This window comes from Rasamsonia emersonii, assembly GCF_000968595.1.
Source record: "Rasamsonia emersonii CBS 393.64 chromosome Unknown ctg1118621759969, whole genome shotgun sequence".
In the NCBI taxonomy this organism is placed as follows: Eukaryota; Fungi; Ascomycota; class Eurotiomycetes; order Eurotiales; family Trichocomaceae; genus Rasamsonia; species Rasamsonia emersonii.
The window spans coordinates 12,255-33,629 of NW_013563318.1; the positions used below are offsets into that span (position 1 = coordinate 12,255).

Sequence of the window (21,375 nt, forward strand, 5' to 3'; positions counted from 1 at the left end):
AGCACCAGGTGAAAGGAGAAAACGCTCTAAGTTCCCTCTATTTTCATTGGATACTGTGAACGGAATTCCCAAAAAGGAAGACCATCAGCGTCGGGCCAGCTGCTGTATCACCTACCGACCTCTTTTCGGTCCAATGGAATCCTGAGGGCGGCTATACCCTCCTGTCGGTCCGATTTCGCACATGACAAATCACTCTTAACTAACCCTCTCAGTGATAGCTTCCACCTTCCCCTCCACACGGAGTCGACAGCCTCCCAGACCGAGGTTTAATGACTTAATGGTACCTGTGATTGCGGCGTCGCTTTTCGGCAATGTGACGAGACGCAATCCTGATCGCTACGATCTCAATACTTGGGATGCGCAGCCAGACTGGCTTGATATTGGCCAAGCCCAGGATAAACAATCCCACCTGGATGGATACTCTCAATACAGCTGTGAACTCAAACATACACAACACGAATTCACCACATACTCGGAGTAAGGCCCGTACAGCAGACATGGTATCGAGTACTCGAATCTACGAGGTTACCGGACCACTAGTAACACCATTACTGCCTACTTACTTTCTCTCACCGCTCTTTCCTTTCGTGTCGTCACGCAGAGAAGACAAAGGATTGGCTGCCATGCAGTCATCGACTGCAGCAACAATGCAGACAGCGTTCCCATAATTCTCTCAAAAAGGCAGGACAGCTCTTTGTGAGTGCCCGTGCACACCTTCGCCACTTGACTAAGGCTTTGTCTCGATGTGACGGTACGGAGTACTGCGTATGAATTTCTCCAAACTCTATCATGTCCAAGCTCAGCTTTTCAGTGTCAGTGTCAGACTTGTCACACTTGCCATTCATTGAATAATAGGTTGTTTGAAAGAGTGTCCACTTCGAATGGGGCAACTGCAACAGGACAAGGAACCACCAACATTTCTCTTCGTCTGTATGGGGTATGTCCATGATGCTCTGTACAGAGGACTCCGTACAAATAAGCGCATAACTGCACGACCTTCGCGGCAGATCAACCGCATGTTAACCACCCCGTTGGAATATGATTCTCTTCCGTACACATGCTCGACTGTTATCATGGCCAAATCAGAAGCTCGCCGAGCCATCCACGCAGCATGATTGGTGAACAAACGCCGTTCTTCCAAAGTGGAGCCCGAGGGCTTGTTTTTATCCCTCTCCCCCGAGTCCCCATCCTGCCCAAGGTTGCGAATATTGAAAACTCTATCTGGACTACTCCTCAAATGGGAAGAATCACTGCGCCACCGGTTCTTACTATCCGTAAACAGTTTTTGTACGGGCCAATGAACAGCCGTCCTCTGTTCGCCGTCCCTTTTTTCTCCTTGGCAAAAACAAAAGGACAGGGCACGCTCTCATTGGGCCGACCAGACCCAGATCAGGAGCTGCAGGGATCGCACGGACGCGGTTCCTTTCAGGATTTTGTGAGAGACTAACCAAATCCATTGTTCCTTGGTTCAGGACCTGCCTACACATCTAATAATTCCCATCAAAGCCGCAGAGAGAGGAGCAGCAGATGTTATTATTGATTGATTGAATGATGACTTTGGATCTCGGAGGGAATGCCAAGCCAGGCAAGGCGCCACGTTGCTGAAAGCCCAGTTCTCCGTACGTAGGGCAGTCCGTTGCAATGGGGATGCTGACGTGGACCGCAGAGACAGCCAGCAGCTGGTAGCAACACGGGAAGTGGACGCGCCAAGGGCGGCAGCAGGCGGGATGATTGGATGCCTGGGGCATTATCCGATGCTTCTCCCGAACTTCATGAAGTGTGTCCTGTCAGGCTTGTCAGCGCGCCGGGTTAGCTTAGACCCCGCAAAGCCACTCTGCGATCCCTGTGTACGATCCTGGAACCGACATCAAGGCTACAGCGACAAGGGTGCTACGGGCTTAGGCTATGGGTTAGGGGCTCCACCCGTCCCAGCTCACGGACTATGGTCCCCTGCTCCCTCCCTGAAACACGCTGTTGCTTTTTGCTTTTCCGGGAGGCCAGTCACCTCAAAATGCACCTCACCAAGGTCCCCTTTCAAGCTTTTCGAGGCTTGGACCGGGACGGGGGGAAGCCGGATTTTCAGTGTCCACATGGTATGCAATGGCAGCAATGCTAGTGAAAAAAAAAAACCCCTCCCCCTCTGGTTTTCATTTGCAGGAACGCGACGTGATGAAGTTGCAGACTGCAGACGGAATAATAAAGAAGGTCAAAACAAGCAGTCAGCTGCATCTCAATCGAGCATCCACTTAACCTACGGAGTACTTGCGTGCCTAATGCAAGACCTACTAGTAGTACTCAATCGGTGCCAATTAGCATCACGTGCACAGGGATCAGGGAGCTTGATCCAAGCTCCAGCCCAGCAGTCTTGGCATGATGTCAGAGGCACAAGGGGATTGTCGCATAGATCGATTTGATCATGCCGCCAAAAATACGGAGTACGGAGTAGTCTACCTGAATAGACCCGATAGGGTAGACGTCCTAACGGCCTTTACGGAGTACTTGCCTGCCTGCCTGCCTGCTATGACGCAAATGATCGCCAACATGATCGCCCTCGATGACGGAAGGCTTGCGGCTTGCCCCATGTGTTTGTCCCTGGCTGTTTCAGATTGCACGTGTAACGTTGCAGACGGAGTAATACTCCGTACGCCGTCTATACTGACCATGTGCTTGCTCATGGCATGCCAGTCTAGGTAGGTAGATGTAGATCGATCGGCGGTAGTAATAAAGCGTACTGTACATGCTACAGCTAATCCTAATCCTAGTCGATACTACGATGTACGCAGTACGGAGTACTCGATGCTGTTAGTTGCTAAATTAACGGGGTTGGCAACTGTCAGTGTATGTACATACATACAGCACAGAAGGAAAAAATGAATGTAGCAGACAGACCTTGAGCTTTTCTGACGAGTATCTGGATTCTTATTGATCATAATAAATAAATGCAAGTACACTGTATGTATTATTCTTATCCTTACCTCCCCCGTTGGGGCCCCGGGCGACTGAATAGCGGCCCGACCAGTTCCCTGCCTGCTTAGCTGAGGCGTCCTGGATGGCCATCTCGAAGCAGTCATCCTTGTTGTAGGACGTTCCTCTCAAGATGGCCATGTCCCAGTTAGGGTCCAGATACTGCGCGAGCAGGGATATGTTCCAATCGATCAATCAATCGATCGATCGTTCAATCAATTACCCAGTCAATCAGTCAATTAACTAACTAACCAAGAAAGACTCGTTCTCATTATATTAGACTATCAGGCAAGACAGGACACGACAAGATACCCGTTATATAAAATAAATAATATGGAGATATGGACCTAGAAAGATCTAATCAGGGAGTTATTGGATTGGATTGGATATGATTAGATTAGATTGGATTTCTTAATTCATCACAGCTTACCTCTAACATGAGAAGAGATAAGAGGGAAGAGAGTAGGGAGAGATTGGGGTCAGTTAACCTGACAAAACTGACAATAAATATTCGAATAAATGTACTCTGGTTTGCAGAATAACTATATATACATAATACATATCCCGTACACTGAACTCTTTTTTTTCTTTGAAAGTAAAAAATTAAAAAAGTTTCCTAAATAGGAAATAAATAACTCTCCGCAAGGAGTCTCCTGTCGTACCTACATGTCGAACAGACGCGGGAAAATCCTCTCACAGACCGCGAGGAGAGAGCACAGAGTCTTGGTTTATCTCCAAACGGCACTGTATCGACCTATGCGGACCTCTACGATACTACAGCCTACGCCAACTCCCAGTCCTAGACCTGTCACCTAGTGTGTGGTTGTCCGTCTACAAAACTTGGACCTTGAAGGAAACGAAGCAGACGTCTCTCCTGCCGCCTCAGAGGGAGAAGGAGAAGAGACGGATCACGACAGCGACCGTGAACACCTCTACGACGTTCGACAAGAGCGACTTCCCAGAGCCCGTATCTACATACAACAACCGTCTACAAAACGCTTTTAAGGGACGTCAAAAACAGATTCACCACACCGAGCTCGAAAATACTGTACAATGAGAAATTCCCCTTTTTGGCACATGACGAAAGCTCCGATTTTCATGCCCTCTATGAGCAAGAAGGTCAACAACTTCAGTCAGTTCGAGTATCCTGAACCGCGTACGGTGGGATTCATTGGAGATTCCGGAGTGGGTAAGAGTATAAATCTCCGCTATTTGCCATACTGCATTTGAGAAGACTCATACCGTATGTATAGTAGGAAAGAGCGCTCTCATCAACTCTCTCCTGCCTGGTACGATCAGTACGTATCTTCCTTATTTTTTTTCGGCTATTTTCAAGCTGACGTATTGACTGAAGTTCGAAATTTGGACCAGAATCATTGGCACTCATTCACTTCACCATTGAGGTGGACTACGTGGATAAATAATAACGAGGTGAAAGAACTTCTTGAAGAGTTGCTGCGGAGCTTCCGACAATATTATACCGACGCATATCGTAAGCTCACAGCTGTTCAAGAGCAACAGCAGATTACAGAGACGGATATCCAGAAGGGCATGGGAGACACTCCAAACTCTCTGTTCCGCAACCATCCAGGCCTGACCCACGAATCTCTCTCAGATGAAGCCGATGGAGCAGAAGCGGCCATTCTGACACAGTTCGAAGAATGGGCAAAGGCTGAATTCATCCATAGACCGGGAGGGGCCGATGCACTTCGATATTCTGTCACTGCAAACGACCCTGACTTGACGAGTGTAGAGACCTTCTTGATGCGCTCACGACTGATCCCCCGGATGAGGACAGACCAGCGATACGGCCCTTCATAACGCTGATTAGGTATGTTTATTACCTTTTCACGTTTATTCTCCCGTGTGCAACTGATCTCTTACTATATGAATAGGGTCTACCTTCGCTCACTGATCCTTCGCACAGGCTTAATATTGGCAGATTTACCTGGTAAGCAGCTCTCATTACGCCTAAAAGCCTTTCCAAAAACCTAACACAAACGGTCTTCTGCTAGGTGGAAGATCAGTAAGACAGAGTCTTGGATACGGCGGGAGGATTATAGAAGAGATGAGGAATAGCGAGGACTGAGGTAGATATATCCAAGGAGCTCCGTGGAGAGGACTACTGCTGGCAGGTCTTACTCTTGCAGAAGCAATAACTAGGTATTAACTACCTAGGTATGTACAGTATATACGCAGACATCTTACGATTCGTACTTCAAAGTTAGCATCTTTTTTCTCAATTGCAAAACTAATAATTGATTACCTTTTGTCACTCCCGCTAGCATACACGACAATTTCAAGTAACGGATATAATAATTGCTCGTATAAAGACAGGAAGAAAGAATGCCAGAAGAATCGAATCCCGCAACAACGCCTATACATCCATTAAATCACGATCGCCAGCTCCGGCCGCGAGATGCCGTCCTCCTCCAGATTCGGGTAGTACGGCACCATCGCGTCGGCGCCCTGCACGTATGCATCGTTGTACAGTCGCCAGTACGGCGTCCGCACCTTGCGCGCCGGATGGAAAAGTCCTGCCCAGACGTAGTTCATCACGATACCCGTTCCTACCGCCATCCGAATAGCCTCGATGGCCTCGACGATGCGGTCGATCACGTGTGGACTCGTCTCGAAGATGTTCGGGAAGACCAGATTCAGCAGGTGGATCATGGCGTCTTCGCAGCCCAGACCCACGACGCCCAGAGCAATGTGCTTGACAACGCTAGCGGCAGTCTGGCGGTGGACCTGGTCACGGTCGATCAGCGCGTCCTCCAGAAGAGGAGTCACCGCATAGACGTAGTCCTTGGCCATCTCTCCGATATATTCGAAAAGGAAGGACATCGCCTTCAGAACACCGTTCTGGACGTTGAGCTCCGGAACGCGGTATTCGTTCATCAGAGCCGGAAGCACTGTGAACGGTGCACACGTCTCTGCCACAATACCGATCGCGACGGCCGTACACACTCGAGACTGACGCTCCTGCACACGCAGGTTGTTGAGTAACGTGGCAAGCACATCCTGCGGACCGATCGCCTTGGCAATAAAGCCAAACGTGTTGTTGGCAGCACGGCGAATACCCTTCTTGTGCGCCTTCAACATATCGAGCAGCTCGAAACAGATTCGCATCCACTCTCGAGCGTTGACTGACTCCGGTCCGCGGTCTGCAATACGTCCCACCAAGTCGATGGTGTTTTCCTGCACTTTCTCGTGGCGGTTACGCAGAATGGGAGTAAGTCGCGGAAGAAGGTCTCGAATCGGCGGCTGCATCTGGTTGATACCGACCACGGTGACAATGGACCGCAACGCACCAAGAATGGAACCAAGCACCTCGGGGTATTCCTCACCGAGATACTCGTACAGGACGACTCCCAGCTTACCCATCAGAGCGTCTTCACCACATTGCTTCATCACCATCGCAATACGAGACACCAGATCGGCCGCCTGTTGACGAACGGTCGCCGACTTGTTGTTCAATCTCCAAAGAATCGTGCTGACAATCTGAGGAAGGTACGGCTTGCACCGCGTACCAAGAGCGTTGACCACCGTACCGAAACCGTTCAGGATGACAATGTCCTCGACACTTTGCTCCTGGAAGGCGTACAGAACACCATCGATGAGACGTTCCTCCAGTCTCTCAGAAATATCCGCCGCTCCCAGTGAGGCAATCAGCTTCTCAACCGTTTCCACCGTCATCTTGCGGTAGGCTTCGCTCTCGTCTTTCAGGTTGTTGACAATCCGCTCCAGGATCTCGCTAACGCCCACCTTCTGGCCGAGATCGACAGTCGTCTCGACCACCTGACGGTAGTTCCGCTTGTCGAGCGCCATCCGCCTGACCCAGAAGCTCTTGAAGAAGTCTTGCAGGAGGTTCTCCTTCAGGTACTGAGCGGTTACTCCATTCGTTTGCGCGCACTGCGACACAACTTTCAACACGACCTTCTTCATCTCCTCATCGGGTGAAGAGAATTCTCTGAGGAGAATCTCCATGATCTGACTGGTGTAGTAGTTGGCGTACTCCTCATCCATCAGAGGAATAATGTAACCGACAGCCTTCAAGAATCCAGCAAGACCCTTTCCGCGCTGCTTTCTGGCACCAGTCCACAAAGGATTGAGGATCTCGTCAAAGCTTTCGATACCGTAAGGATTCGCGGCCTCTGCCAAAGCAGCGATGGCCAAGGCGGTGACTGTTCGGACCTTCGCCTGCTCGTCGCTGAGGTTATCGGCAATACAATCGACCAATCCCTTCAGATGAGGCAGAATAGCGCACCCCATGAGGATAGCAATCTGCTGCACAATTTTGACACCAGTATGTCTAGCTTGCCACGACTTCTTACTGCGGCACACGGCCCGGAGGAAGGGAAGAAGAGCCGGAATACCAAGTGCCGAGGCCACAACTGCAAATGCTCGAGCAGTGGTGTTCCGCACATATTCATCCACATGGTCGATATCCGGCCGCATCGTACTGATCATATGAGCAAGACCAGCCGCCTTGGCCAGATTGGAAATAATTTCACGACCTTCCACACGGGCATAGTAGTCTTGATCGATAAGAAGCGGCTCAATGACCACAAGAATTTTGTGTGTGTAGGGACGAACGAGGTCATCCAGCTTGTAGAGGATACGATCGATGACTTTAACAAGTAAGTGACGTTCCTGGTCTTCCAGAGACTTCTCCATAAGCAGCGGAAGGATCTGGTTGAACAGAGGCCCGGCTCCGAACTGCCGGGCATTGTCGGTGAGCTGGCGAAGGGCCGTCTTTCGCATAGGAGGAGTTCCGTTCTTGACTTTCAGTAGCAATCTCATGATCTTCCTCTCTTTCAGCTCCTCCACAGACAGGGTATTTTCATCCGCGCCATCTAGCAATTTTCCGAAATAAGCCATATCTTCGGGCTTGAAAAATTGTAGATCGCCCACGCCTGGAATCTCAGTTGGCAGTTGTTTACCAAGCATGCGAGCATTTTCGGGTTCCTGCATCATGAACCCGCCAATGCCGCCCGCGCTGGGCATCGGAGCTGGCGTGGTCGTCAGCTTTCTCGCCGGGTTCCTGATAGGCTCGTACCCTGGAGGTGGATCAAGAATCTTATAGCCTTCAGACGGAAGCATAAGGTCCAACTCCTCGTCCGATAAGGGGGCGTTTCGTCCTGAAATATCGGTTCCAAAAGTCGCCGGCGCCATCGGAGCTTGTGACGGATGCATCGGGGTTGCTAGACCTTGGTTGCCCACGGGCGTAGCTCCGGGGATCGTTGGTGCTGCGGGCGCTTGATCCCACCGGGACCGACGCTTGGGAGCTGGTTGTTCTTCTGGAGGAGTAGGAGCTGGGGTCTGGTCCCATCTGGATCGCTTAGGTTTTGCCTGAGTGGCCTCATTCTCCTCTTTGGCTTCCGTAGGCTCTGAGGACACATCCCATCGTTGCTTTCTCTTGCGTCCAGTGGAAGCGGAAGCAGTTGAATCGGCATCGAGCTTCTCTTTATCGCTTTCTTCAGCCTTCAGGGTGGCCTGATGCTCAGGGACGCCATTCTCGCCGCGAGCTTGTTTCTCCGCGATGATTTTCTTGACGCGCTCTTCTTCCTTCTCGAGCTCACGAAGAGCCATCACGTCTCGATAGGTTTGGCCATCGGTTTCGGCGTTCGCATCCTTGTTGGCCGCAAAAGGATCAGCTCTGGTGGGAGAAAGAGCGCGGTTGAATCGACGCTTCTGGTAATCAGTCTCACGATCGGCAATCCTGGCAGATTTCTCACGACCGAGAAGAATATCCTCTTCCTCAACACCATTACCATGAGCCATTTCGTTCACCTGCTCCTTGGTGGCGGTGTACTGTCCCACCAGACGGTGTCCGCCATCGGCATCCTCCATGTCCTCATCCTCGCCGTCCACGGGGATCGAGGTGTTGTAACCTGCATACTTGTCCGCGCCATCGCGATCATAAAGCTCCGTGTCGAAGGTTTCAGTCAGGGGAGCCTTGGTCGAAAAGTCAGTTCGCTGACTGGACGGATCAAAGGTCTTTGAACCTTTTTTCGCTTCTGCCGCAGCATTCCTCTCGGCTTGCAGCCGTCTCACCTGCTCAAACTCCGCTACATAGGAGGTCAGCGCGTGAGAGAAACAAAAATGAAGAGGGGAAGAAAAGACCTACCGTCAGACATGTTGGCGACGACAGATGCAGGACAAGCTGATGAGCATCAAATCACGGGATATCAGTCGCAGAGACTACATTCACATTGACAATGCCGCCGATGGCGATGCAACGACGGATGGAATGCCAGCCTGTCGATGACGGTGCAGAGATGAGCGCGAAGAGAAGTCGTTGCGGAGGCGGCAAATTGAAGTTTCACATGACATAAGCAGGCTGTGAAACACCACGTGACTGGATTACTAATCCACTTCAATTGACCAATCAGAATTGACCAATATCCGATGTCACCTCACATCTCACGCCTTGTTGAGATGGAAATACACAGAAGAGATTTCTGTGTTGATAGACTGTCAAACTGCACCTGATTGCTGTTTTGCTAATTCTAGGTTATTATGCCTTACTGTTGGGGCTGTGCCAGTTAATACATGAGGTACGATACACCAGGCCAGCCCTTTGTTACCTTCACAAAAGCATAACACATCAACTACTTTGGCTGAATCTATTTTTTAACTGCAGTGTATCTAGAAGCCACTGAACACCTGCATTGTTGAAGTTTCCGTCCAAGAACCTTCCATGCGTCTAAGCCGCTTGATAAGCGCGCAGGGGGGTCCTTGTGCATTATATCTAGTCCATCAGCCTCGGAGGATCCAATGAACGGCCTCTATGATGTTAAACTTGTTATTTTTGGCTGACCTGGCGCCAGGCCGTATACGATCCATCCTCTTGTATCTCGCGAGGCAAACCAACATTGTTGACCCCATCTTGACCTCATTGCGCCTCATGTTAGGCCGCAGGGTCTTCCAATTCTGTTGTCTTGAGTGGCCGAAAATGATCTTTGCTTCCAATTAGTATGGCTAGGGCAGCATATTCGGAAATTTATCAACTGCCGGTGGCGCAAACGATTCGTTCCCAAACCTCTACGAGTCAGATCTCTAACAACTTTAAGCCTTCTAGAGCCTGGAGCTATCTTTCTTCTCCTCTGGTCTGACGAACGCAGCCGTATGCGGTAACTTCGCTGTGTTGGCAGTGCGCTTAGCCCCCAACAGCGACCTTGCGTCCATCTAGAGAATGGGCCGCGCTGCGGACATATTTCACATTTATCCAATGCCTTCCTGACTTATCAAAATAACCGACTCGGATATTAGTTTTTCTTCCAGTGTGCCTTGCAAGGCACGATGGTGGACCGTCAGAGACCAAAAGTGCACTCTTCTATCCCCATCGTCAATTTAAATATCGCCTGGAATTCCTGTTGAATCTGCCATACTCGTCAAAAGTTAGTTACAAGATACAATTGACAGTTTATTCCATCTTAGCGAAAATGTTTCTCAAATTGATCCTTGCTATCATCTTTCACCTCGGCCTTCAGACGGCCAACGCAGCCTCAGTTGACTCAAATGTCCTCGATACAACGTTGACACTCGTCTCTAGCATCCGTCATGCCGGCGACTTTGCAATCACTCAATGCCCTCTGAACTGTTCTTCCTCTCCGCCGCTGGGAAAGTCCTATCCCTCGCACCTTGCAGCCCCTAGTCCAGGCCTGTCACTCAAATACGTTGCCCTCGGCCGTGGCACGCAAAACTACACCTGTCAGAACAACGACTCGGCGACCGTTCCAACTGCAGACGGTGCTGTTGCCACCCTGTTCGACGCCTCGTGCCTTGCAGCCGGTTATGAATCCCTTCTGGGAGATCTTCCAGCTGCTCTGGTGCACATCCCCCATGACGCAGCCGTGCTGGCAGCGTTGACGCTGGGACAACTCTCCGCGTCCAGAAACGGCAGCGTGGTCATTGCACAGCACTATTTCCGCGACTCGACGACTCCGTTCTTCGACTTCCGGCCCTTTGGACACCCGGAGTGGCTCGCGGCCAAAAGTGAGGAGAGCGTGCCGGCTCCCGCAAATATCCCCATTCCCGGATCTGTTGCTTGGCTGAAGCTTGGATACAAAGACGGAGTTGGAATTAAGGTACGCTACCTCCTATGCAATGTCTGAGTGAGAAAAAAAAGTGTCTTGTTGCTGACCGCATCTGCAATAGGAAGTCTATCGTGTTGTCACTGCCGGCGGAGATCCCCCGAGTACCTGCAAAGATCAACCGCCGGCTATCGAGGTCGATTATGCTGCTGAATACTGGTTCTATGGATGAGAAAATGTTGCAGTAAAAATTATCATTTATTGTGATTATCTCATGCCCTTCTCTTGCCGTATTATATTATGTTGCGGATAATGTTAGAATAGTGTTCTGAATATAAAGAATTCTACCATGATGCTACAATTGGTTAAAATCCGTAGACGACCCTTCAAAATTGGTAGGCGTGTCTAAACCCTACGGGAAACGACAATCTTGTCCACCCCAACACGCTCCGCTTCCTTATCCAACGCCTGGATCTCCGCCTCCACATAGGGGATGCCCGTCTTGAGCCTCTCCTCCCGGGTCAACTCCTCGATTTCTCCCGGGTAGTAGATGCGATCGACGCCGGCCATCTTATCGGACCCGACGACGCGGCGGTAAAGATAGTCCATGCGCTCCTTGAACTCGTCCAGACTCATGAACAAGTCCGGCTTCAGCGCGACCAGGAAGTGGCCGACGTCCGCCGGCTTGGACGGGTCGTAAGGGTTCGTGACGTGCCCTGCAAATGCGGACCCGGACAGAACTCCGGAGAAAACGTCCATCATGATGGCTAAAGCGGACCCCTTGGGCCCGCCCATCGGGAGCATGACGCCTTCGAGCGCTTTGTTGGGGTCGTCCGTCTGCTTGCCCTCCGCGTCGAGAGCCCAATCTAGGGGGATCTTCTCCCCCCGGCGAGCAGCCTTGTAGATCTTGCCTCTGGCAGCCACAGACGGCGCCATGTCGAGGATAAACGGCTTCTCCTTCCCGGCGGGGGCACCGCAGGCCAGGGGCGACACGCCCATGAGTTTCGACCGCCCGCCCCAGACAGGCAGCGCGGGGGACGAGTTGGTGAAGACGAGACTCATCATGCCGGCGTCGAGCGCCTGCTGGACGACCCAGGCGGACATGCCGAAGTGGTTCGAGTGCTTGACAGAGACCATCCCGATGCCGTATTCCCGGGCCATCTCGATGGCGCGCGCCATGCCCATGTGCGCTGCGACGAAGCCAAAACCGTTCTTGCCGTCCACCTGCGCCACGACGGGCGTCACTTGGGTCAGCGTGGGCGTGGCCTTCGCGTCCAGGACTCCCTGGCGGATCCGCTCCATATAGGACGGGATCCGGTTGATGCCGTGGGAGTCGACGCCCCTCAGGTCGGCCTGCACGAGACAGTCGGCGACGATAGCTGCATGGTCGGGCTGTACGCCATTGCCGCGCAGCACAGCCTGCACGAATGTTTTGGCGTCGTCTGCATTGACATATAGCTTTTCTTTTGGTGGTTCCATATCTTGGCGCTGTGAGGTAGTCTGTCTTGGTTTGATGGGTGTAATTTCAAATACAACAGAATATATACCTGATGGACAGAGACTTATTCAATTAGAATCTGGGATGATTGTCTTTATCTCTCCTGACTTACTCAACTGATTATATTGAATCTCCCGAGTATACGGACAAGATTATGTAGTTCGGGGCCCCGCTCCGAAGCTGGTTCGTCCCCGCCGAGGCCGATCGGAACATTCCCGAGCCCAAATTGCTCTTCTAGGAATTGGATCTAGTGACGTCGCAGATATACTCGAATAATAGTATTTGGTAGATGGCTGCATATTACAAAACTCAGAATTCCTTTATTTTTGAGACAGGTGTTTTTAAGGAGAATACATGTATTATCGGCTGTGGTTTTGATGCCGCCTCCTTGTCACAGATCGAGTTTGACCTCTGAGGCTTGTTCTTTGTAGTGACTGTGTATGGTAAAAAGAGAAAAAGAACTCAACTCTGGGTCAGGTTCTTTCTCCTTCAGTTCACTTAGGCAGGCAGCCACGTCGTTTATGTGATGACGGTGTGAAGAACAACACTTTTTCCTAGTTGGGAAAGTAGGTTTCCCTCTCAAGATATGAAGTAGCAACGACCTGTCCCAATCATCCCAATTTGTCATCTTCCCGTATAGTCTTTTAATGCCAGAATATATTGAATATTATGATGCTGAAGGAAGCCAGGATGAGGTGCTTTGCACAAGCTGTCCATGATCAGTATCAACTCCCATTGTCAGATATGGCTGATAAGCACAGTTTATAAACGTGCCTTTCTTCCCTGTTCAAAGACAGTAACACTGGATATGTTTAGATCACGCAGGGTTTAGGATAGGTAGTTGTCATCATTATGTACTGTACATTGTGATGGTGACATTGATCGACATACTGTGTCCTCCCTGTCACAGAGCTCGTACGACTCCCTGACTGAAAACTCCATATCTGGTAAGACTTGTCTCGGCGAGAGATTGACTCATCTGCCAGACGCAGGAGACACAGTAGTGAAGTAAATCCTGTTGTGGTGAACGTGCCAGGAGCATCAATCTTGCTGTTTCAATCTCATTTTCATCTCACGTAGACCTCATTTCATCACAGCAACCTCAGGCATACGTGTCTCACCTCTAAGTAAGTACGGTTCCTCACCGAATCCAAGCCTCTGAAAATGCCCCGGACAATGATTCTGACATGCAGAAACCCCTGGAGACGTTCTGCGACTTACCAACGTCCCATAGTGCAGCGGCCTCAGCCATCTGCCATCCAGATGGAAGACGCGTTTCATCAGCTGGCTCCCGACGGAGATGTCATCCTTGTCGTACAGGCTCCAAGTACCGCTTTTGCAGTCTGGGCAGTAAGTCAGAGTTATCCGTCGCTGCTGCCGCTGCCTGCTGTCCTAACAATGTCGATTCTTCAGGAAACCCAACCTGCGACAGAAACTGACCGACCGAAAGCGCGAATGCGAGTGTCTTCAAGCCACCTAACCTTGGCTTCTGCCTATTTCAAGGTCATGTTCAGAGGCGACTGGAAAGAGAAGCACACTCTCAGTTCTGACGGGTCTGTGTCTATCTCGATGGAGCACTGGCCTAGTGAGATGTTGATCCTGATGAACATCATCCATGGCCATACATTCAAAATCCCCCGGGCTCTCCCCCTCGAAAAGCTGGCCAAGCTCGCGGTTCTTGTCGACTACTACCAATGCTTCGAAGTGGTCGAGGTGTACTCAGAGATGTGGATTAATCATTTAAATGCGGACTTCCCAAAAGCATACTCGAGAGACCTCATTCTGTGGATATGCATTTCTGAGGTTTTCCGTCGACCAGAGCAGTATAAAGCGGCTACGAGAATCGCCATCAGGGAAAGTCATGGACCCATCCCGACTCTGGGACTGCCAATTACAACAAAAACCGTCGGTACGTTCATGTATCCCTGGGATTACATGATGCCTATTCTTGGTTGTATTAACCAATCATGTAGACAGAATCGAGGAGCAGCGGCAAAAACTTATCGATCGGACTGTGAAATCACTGCACAATTTTCTCATCTCATACTGCAAACACGTTGAGAACCCTTCTGATCATGATTTTTTAAGTCTCGGTGTTTTCACCCTGGAAATGATGCGTCTCGATCTTCTTTCCCCGAGGCCAAAAAAGCCTTTCCGGGGCCACAGTTTCGAAAGGATCGCTATTCGTCTCCATAATCTGCCGTCGCAGTTGCCCTCTATTTCGTCCTTTCCACCTGATCAACAGCATCGTCCGGATACTCTTTCTCTGTCGCACGCAATCAATGGTATGATGGACGTCAGCACGGAGGGATTGGTGCTGGAAAAGGTTTAGGTGGACGATCGTCTACAAAAGCTGGAGTCTGTCTGCATGCAGAGGGTCATGTGACTCGCGCAATCGACGAAGGAGGTCGGATTGGTGCAATTTCGAATTCTACACATTTTCCTTGTTGGTTCTCAGATCGTGGTCATCAAATGTCTCCTTAATTGAACACACACTACGCCTAGGTAGATGCCATGGTAGAGCTGTTGGACTGTGTGTCTGGTTGGTCTGACTGAAATGAATTTCATCCATACAGTGCCCTTTCAGTGCAGTTTTAGCTATTAAATTGATAATATCCACATCCGCCGTTCTATACAGTTCTTATTCTGGACTAGTTCTTTTGCTTATACCCTCAAGAGCTGCGATGAGCTCATTGAGATGGTTGAAGCCAGACATTCCTGCAAACATCCAAGTAAAGGTCCGCGTTATGCAAATGTGAAGGGTCCCGCAAAACGTGCTGTGATGCCAGCATCCTCTAGCTGTGTTCACTTGTCAAAAAGGACCTGTAGCACTGCTCAAGTCATCTACATTGAGAAGATTCGTACCCTCGACTTGCTCCAAACATGTATATCGGCAATGCCATCCAATGTCTCGTAGCGACTGTCCCGATCCCGGCAGAGCAAGAGGATGAGCGATTCCGCGAAGGAGTTGGAATCCGAACGGGATAAATAGACGATGAGAAGCGACAGGGGCCACGACCAATATCTGCCGAAGGAAGACGAGGATCGAATGCAAGCATGACGTGGCAATTCTCGGTATCTGGAGATGCCTGTTCGGATTTTGGGAGCTTCCAGAGCGTCTCTGATTTCTGATAAAGCGACACTGTAAGATCATCATGCAGGTGTAAATGTGCTGCCAGACGAGGACATCTCATATGTGGATCAGACATGGTGCAATTCGAGTCTCCTGCGCAAGTCGGAAAGCCAGCTCTGAGCAGTGCTCCATATGCCGTTGATAAGAGTGACACCCTTGTCAAGAATTGTCACAAAATTGGGTTTTCGGTCTTGTGGAACTCACCTCGACAACGGTGGGAATTCCAAAAATAGTAAGCAGATAGCTACCCGACACGAGATTCGGACCCCCGACTCATCAAGAAGATGAGCGGTTGGTGCAACAAGCGTGTTGTCAAATTTCTGGCCATCAAACTTGCATCTGGACGTCTCTGCCTAGGCAGTTACCAGTGAAGCTACCTATCTGTCTAGGTACCTAGGTAGGCCGTGTTCTGTTCTGGCAGGGGACTTCTTTATCGCCACAGTTCGATTCCTTCCATTATTCCCTCTCGACATGTGAGTCTCTCTGGGTGGCCCCTTCCCGTCTTAACAAACGAGTCTGAACTCCTTGTTCACATAAGCAATTCTCCTCTAGAGTTCACGATGGGGTTTAATATAGCGTAATTCGGAAGCACTACTATCTTCCTGCGCCAACCGACCGACTCGAGTGACCAGTCACAGCACAGCAACGGTCCTAGAACATTAATTCTAGGTAGTTATCAGATCTATGCAATATTTACAGGGATTGATGTGGTAACTACATCCTGCACACTGCCAAGTTAGGTAGTCTTGATGGTATGTCACAAGATACCCCGCAGTCCGGAGCTGAACCGGTTGCCTTTATAGAGGTTATAAAGGTTTCAATCCCTCAACAGTTCTGCTGCCGTTCGCCTGCTCCATCTACTCCATCCTGCTTGGTCCAGAAAGCCCTTTCCCCGAACGCCAAATCAAGGCCATGGCTCAAATCCCCCCACCTCAGGGTCCCCTGGAAGCAGATGTGAGAATTTGCGACCTGCGCAACAAGAGAAGGACATCATGCTGATATGTTTTGGTCAGGAGGCTATCTCTGCGGACTCTGATTCAGCATATAACGAATCGTGAGTACATTTGACCAGCTAAAGAGTAACTTGGCAGCCTCCGTCTGATGATTCACTATTTAGCATTGACACAGCTAGCTACGCGTCGTCCCTCAGTTCAAGTATCAGAAACTACAAGTAATATAATTGCTATCTTGACTAGCTTTGCCTTTCAGTCAAAAGCTTGCTAACAATACGACTCGTGACTTTGCTAATAGATACGAGGCAAGTCTCGAAGGCAGACCTGCTTGACTGGACACTGACAGGCCTTTTTATTTAGAACGGGCGCCGTTACCATGCATATCACGAAGGAGCATATATTTTGGTATATCCAATAGAAATGCTCTGTCAGGAACCATGACTGAATCAGCTCTTAGCCAAACGATGAAGAGGAACAAGATAGAATTGACCTTCTCCATCACATATACCGGCTTTGTTTATGAGGAGAGCTTCACCTTGCACCAATCAAAAATCCTCAGCGTGTTTTGGACCTTGGAACCGGTACAGGAATTTGGGCCATTGAGTTTGCTGAGTAAGAGCATTCTTCCACAAAATTTTTCCACCCTCATGTTTCTGATGTTGATATAGTCAATACCCTTCAGCGCAAGTGATCGGCACTGATCTGAGTCCTATACAACCTCCCTGGTAAGTTCTCCTACGACCCCACACATTGCCATATTACTTATATCTGAGTTTTCGTTCGTCCTTTCTTTCCTTCTCTTACTTCTCCTCCTCCCCCTTCTTCTCTATTTTGATACAAAAGCTAATGCAAATTAGGGTCCCTCCCAACTGCGTATTTGAGATTGATGATTTCGAGACTCCTTGGTTGTATAGGGCTGACTTTGACTTCATTCATGGCCGTGAGCTAGAGGGGTGTATTGCTAATGAAGACCAGCTCTTCTCCCGAGCATTTGAATATCTCAAGCCAGGGGGGTATTTTGAAATTGCTGGCGCTAATCCATACTTTTTCTCTGATAATGATACTCATAAAAGGGCTCCGAGTTGTCAGTTATTAATTGAAAACATACATATAGCTGCCAACAAATTTGGCAAGAGCTTTGACAATGTGCCTCTATGGAAGGCAAAAATGGAAAAGGCAGGGTTCCTTGATGTGAAGGAGTCTATCTACAAGGTCTGTTCTATAATGGACTAATCTCCTCTCCACGCCCTTCTTTTTCAATCAGGTATTCTAATTAGTGACAAACAGTTCCCAATTGGTCCATGGCCAAAGGATCCAAAGTTGAAGGAAATTGGAAGGTTCCAGCAGGTTCAGCAGATTCAGGTTGTTGAATCCTACACACCAGCACTCTTCTCTCGTGTCCTCGGTTGGACTAATGCTGAGATACAAGCATTGATAGCAAAGGCAAAGAAGGAACTTAAGGATCCCTCATTGCACCTATATGTCCCCATTCACTTTGTCTATGGGCGAAAGCCTTGAACGGAACTCCTTCCAGAGAAACTGTTGGATTCGGTTTTCTGTCTCTGGTCATGACTTGGACGTACTTGCGTTTGACGATCATTGGATTTGACGTTTTCCAAATCTCATTCAGATAAATTCAGATAATTGTAGCAATTTGTTTGTTGTGTGTCTAAAAACAAAAGGCAGGATAAGGACGCGAAAAGCAGTTCGCCAGCCCATTTCCGTCGATTAATGAAATAATGAACAAGGCGAAAAAAAGGGAGCCATCCCGGACTCCTTTTTTTTAAGAACGAAGAAATGAAGGATTATCTATCAGATGTAACAACCATCTCCTCAAAAATTATTATGCTGCTTAATCCGACTCGTAGAAAAGTCATGAAGATTCCAATACTACGTAGAGCGGTTGTACCCGGTGCATAATATTGTTTCTTTCTGCACCACGATTCACTTAGGACTCGTTTGCCTCGCTTGCCTGCCTACTGGCACGTCTCTACCTTACGGGATCCCGGGGTTTCAAACTACCGTCAGGTGACGGTATTTAAGGGTTTCTTATTACTTTATAGGTTTTTTAACCATCTTTTTATAAAAAACGTCTAAAAATAGTCATTCGACGGTCTTTTATTACAAAATGTTAGATTTTTATAACACTTTAGATTTTGGGAAACGTCAGCTTTAGAAAACAAAATCACATCGGATTTTGGGCCACTAAAGTATGGCTTCATAATATCTCTTAACTACAACCCTGGAAATTTAGATAGCTTAGATAGCCTAGTTAGATTAGTATATAGACATAATAGAAAAAACCTCATTTTCTTCCTAAAAAGTAGAAGCTGTAGTTTAAATCCAGCCTTTATCAAATAAATCCTTCATTGTGGAAAATTTAGTGGTTGTAAACTAGTTAATGGTCAACCTTAGTCATAGAAATTAGAAAAAGGTTATATTTTTTTTAAGACGTCTAATTTTTTTTCATACCGTTGATAGACCGTCGATCGACGGTACCTAGTTCAAAACCCCCCCGTGATCCCGTAAGGTAGTCTTCTCCTCTGACCTCTTCTCTCACCTCTTCTCTCACCTGCATCTCACCTCTCTCACTACCTCTTCTTCCTACACCTCACCAACGCAGCGAAGCAGTCCAGAAAGGTATGGACTTCATCTCTCTTATACTCCCACCTCTCTGGCTGTTTATTATACTCTGATTTGAAGCAAAAAACTGACTCCAAGATCAGTGTTACCTCGAGGTGGGCGCGTTGGCGCCGTTGGGTGGAAGCGAGATGGCAGCTCAGACCGGACTTGAGTCGAGATTGGCAGGACTTTGATCACTCACAAGATTGAATAGGCAATTTGCAGTTTCCTGGCGTCTATGTCAAAGGATCCCAGTTCCACAACAACCTTGCTGCATTGGCGGGCTATGATACTCCCGTGGGACCCATCTTGGAGAAATACTCAAAAACCCACCAGAAGAATTTTGGGATCATAGGGCCCCGGGCCAAAGCCAATTTTCCCAGGTGGAGGTGGTAAATTTTGATAGTTATTTTCTGGTTTTCTGCCTGAAAACTCTGCCACCAAAGCCATGGCCAGTGACTATCGCAAGTGTCCTATCCTACTTAACGACAGATCAAAAAGATGATGGTCCATCTCCGCCTATAAAGCGCGCGAGCAAAACAATTCTTCGAATTTCACCAAACATCGACAGCAACAACCATCCAGAGAAAATGGATGAACTTGTCAAGAAGTTTCTTCTCCAGGCAGAGATCCATTACGGAAATACAGGACTGGAATAACTTTCTTGTCATCGTTCTGGAATGAAACAATAGATTTAACCAGGGTCCCCAGTGCTATCGCGCGCTGTCGCTGTTTCTACTTGTTTGAAAGCGAGATGGGTCGTCCAAAACAGTACCCCGCTAAACGTATCCAGGAACCCACAGACAATGTTGTCGACAATTCCCAATATGATATTTTACGCCCAGGCATTATGCTCAGTTCAGGAAAGGATGAGACGGGCCTAGAAGTTCTTACATCATCTGGCGTATTAGTCAATGATAGCCTTGGCAATCAGTATATGACAGTTTGCGTCTTATGGCTTCCTGCACACTGACAGGGTCTTTCACCCTCTTTCAGGGCGCAGAGAGATCAGGAAAGTTATAATGGAAGTAACACACACCGATATTGCTATTGTCAAATTACATGAGGGTGTTCAGTTTATTAATGAGACCTTCGAGAACACGATAGTTGGAGGACCACCTGTCCGGCTACAGGAATTTGCACAAGCAAGCGAGATACACATTGGTTCAGAGCTATATATGGACAATCCTTTCACTGGTTACGCCGAAGGAACTTGCGGTCCGCATTCGATCTCTCGAATTCCTACCGATGATCCGCATAAACCAGAGCAGCTGTGGATTAGGACTCGCTGGGATTATTTGGGGCAAGGATCCAGTAAACAGCTGGAGGATGGTATATGTGGATCTGCAATCTGGAATGGCAACAACAAGGTCATCGGGTTTTTTCGTTACGCTCCCAAATCGGGGCAGTGTGTGGACTTGCGTTTCAGTGTGTCGGCGGAACATATGATGGAAAAAGGATTCTCGATTGTAGATACCAGAAACTGTTGAATTTCTATGTGGATTTCCAAAGAACCTTCCCCCCCCCCCCCCGGATCCCTGGAATTTCCCAACGGCCAGCCTATATATAATATAATAATTCTGCCATTTTTGGCAGGTTGAGGTTCCTCAACCTGGTTGTTAAACCTCTCGAATATCTCAGCCAATCAGATCGTTGGGATCCTATATACTGTAAACGGAAACTGCTGGTCATCAATCCCATCCCGTTATACGAACATATAATCTATTACAACAGGAAGTTATTGAGTCAATAAGTTAATCAAGTGTCTGTAGAATACACATGATGACCAGAAGTAGTGAAACTACGTCAGGTACGTTGTGTACTGTTGTGTTGTGTGCCCGACCGAGTGAATTCATTGTTATGCGCTGTGGCGCAGTGCATGCAGGCCTACCAGCTTCGCCACAGTTCGATTCCTTCGAATTCGAATGCACTCGCCACATCAGACACGTGTTTAGCAATACAGAGTAAGTCACTTAGGAAAAAAATTCTAGTGCTCTGAGTCATGCTACAAGTCCGCAACGTACGGAGTACGACTGTGCCACTTCGGATGGTCCGACTCGTACGTGGGTGCCTACGTCCTCTACGAAATGAGGCTGCATAGTAGCACAACCTCGTTTTCAGGTCATTGGTTTTCATACAGTCCAGCAATAATAATGATAGCAATAA

The 21,375-nt window shown here is 48.8% G+C and overlaps 9 protein-coding genes across 9 annotated transcripts; 6 read left to right on the plus strand and 3 right to left on the minus strand.

The window, feature by feature from the left end:
• Positions 1-1,111: 1,111 nt before the first annotated feature.
• Positions 1,112-2,926, plus strand: T310_0963 (uncharacterized protein; the record flags this gene model as incomplete). The annotated part of the gene is made up of 6 exons (XM_013476140.1): positions 1,112-1,435; positions 1,667-1,808; positions 1,873-2,093; positions 2,356-2,641; positions 2,747-2,838; positions 2,888-2,926. The coding sequence occupies 6 exons, from the start codon at positions 1,112-1,114 to the stop codon at positions 2,924-2,926; spliced, it is 1,104 nt and encodes a 367-aa protein (XP_013331594.1).
• Positions 2,927-4,017: 1,091 nt separating this feature from the next.
• Positions 4,018-4,785, plus strand: T310_0964 (uncharacterized protein; the record flags this gene model as incomplete). The annotated part of the gene is made up of 3 exons (XM_013476141.1): positions 4,018-4,153; positions 4,218-4,262; positions 4,403-4,785. 3 exons carry the CDS (start codon positions 4,018-4,020, stop codon positions 4,783-4,785), a joined length of 564 nt encoding a protein of 187 aa, XP_013331595.1.
• A 567-nt stretch (positions 4,786-5,352) lies between these two features.
• T310_0965 (Splicing factor 3B subunit 1) lies at positions 5,353-9,104 on the minus strand (the record flags this gene model as incomplete). The annotated part of the gene is made up of 2 exons (XM_013476142.1): positions 5,353-9,035; positions 9,095-9,104. The coding sequence occupies 2 exons, from the start codon at positions 9,102-9,104 to the stop codon at positions 5,353-5,355; spliced, it is 3,693 nt and encodes a 1,230-aa protein (XP_013331596.1).
• A 1,308-nt stretch (positions 9,105-10,412) lies between these two features.
• Positions 10,413-11,235, plus strand: T310_0966 (uncharacterized protein; the record flags this gene model as incomplete). The annotated part of the gene is made up of 2 exons (XM_013476143.1): positions 10,413-11,057; positions 11,128-11,235. 2 exons carry the CDS (start codon positions 10,413-10,415, stop codon positions 11,233-11,235), a joined length of 753 nt encoding a protein of 250 aa, XP_013331597.1.
• Positions 11,236-11,408: 173 nt separating this feature from the next.
• On the minus strand, positions 11,409-12,482 carry T310_0967 (Malate dehydrogenase; the record flags this gene model as incomplete). The annotated part of the gene is made up of 1 exon (XM_013476144.1): positions 11,409-12,482. The coding sequence occupies one exon, from the start codon at positions 12,480-12,482 to the stop codon at positions 11,409-11,411; it is 1,074 nt and encodes a 357-aa protein (XP_013331598.1).
• An 871-nt stretch (positions 12,483-13,353) lies between these two features.
• T310_0968 (uncharacterized protein) lies at positions 13,354-14,833 on the plus strand (the record flags this gene model as incomplete). Its single annotated transcript, XM_013476145.1, has 5 exons — positions 13,354-13,360; positions 13,599-13,628; positions 13,736-13,851; positions 13,915-14,410; positions 14,475-14,833. 5 exons carry the CDS (start codon positions 13,354-13,356, stop codon positions 14,831-14,833), a joined length of 1,008 nt encoding a protein of 335 aa, XP_013331599.1.
• A 358-nt stretch (positions 14,834-15,191) lies between these two features.
• T310_0969 (uncharacterized protein) lies at positions 15,192-15,710 on the minus strand (the record flags this gene model as incomplete). Its single annotated transcript, XM_013476146.1, has 2 exons — positions 15,192-15,219; positions 15,367-15,710. The coding sequence occupies 2 exons, from the start codon at positions 15,708-15,710 to the stop codon at positions 15,192-15,194; spliced, it is 372 nt and encodes a 123-aa protein (XP_013331600.1).
• A 1,314-nt stretch (positions 15,711-17,024) lies between these two features.
• Positions 17,025-18,105, plus strand: T310_0970 (uncharacterized protein; the record flags this gene model as incomplete). The annotated part of the gene is made up of 4 exons (XM_013476147.1): positions 17,025-17,199; positions 17,270-17,312; positions 17,445-17,799; positions 17,875-18,105. The coding sequence occupies 4 exons, from the start codon at positions 17,025-17,027 to the stop codon at positions 18,103-18,105; spliced, it is 804 nt and encodes a 267-aa protein (XP_013331601.1).
• Positions 18,106-20,231: 2,126 nt separating this feature from the next.
• T310_0971 (uncharacterized protein) lies at positions 20,232-20,962 on the plus strand (the record flags this gene model as incomplete). The annotated part of the gene is made up of 2 exons (XM_013476148.1): positions 20,232-20,617; positions 20,806-20,962. 2 exons carry the CDS (start codon positions 20,232-20,234, stop codon positions 20,960-20,962), a joined length of 543 nt encoding a protein of 180 aa, XP_013331602.1.
• Between the last annotated feature and the right edge of the window lie 413 nt (positions 20,963-21,375).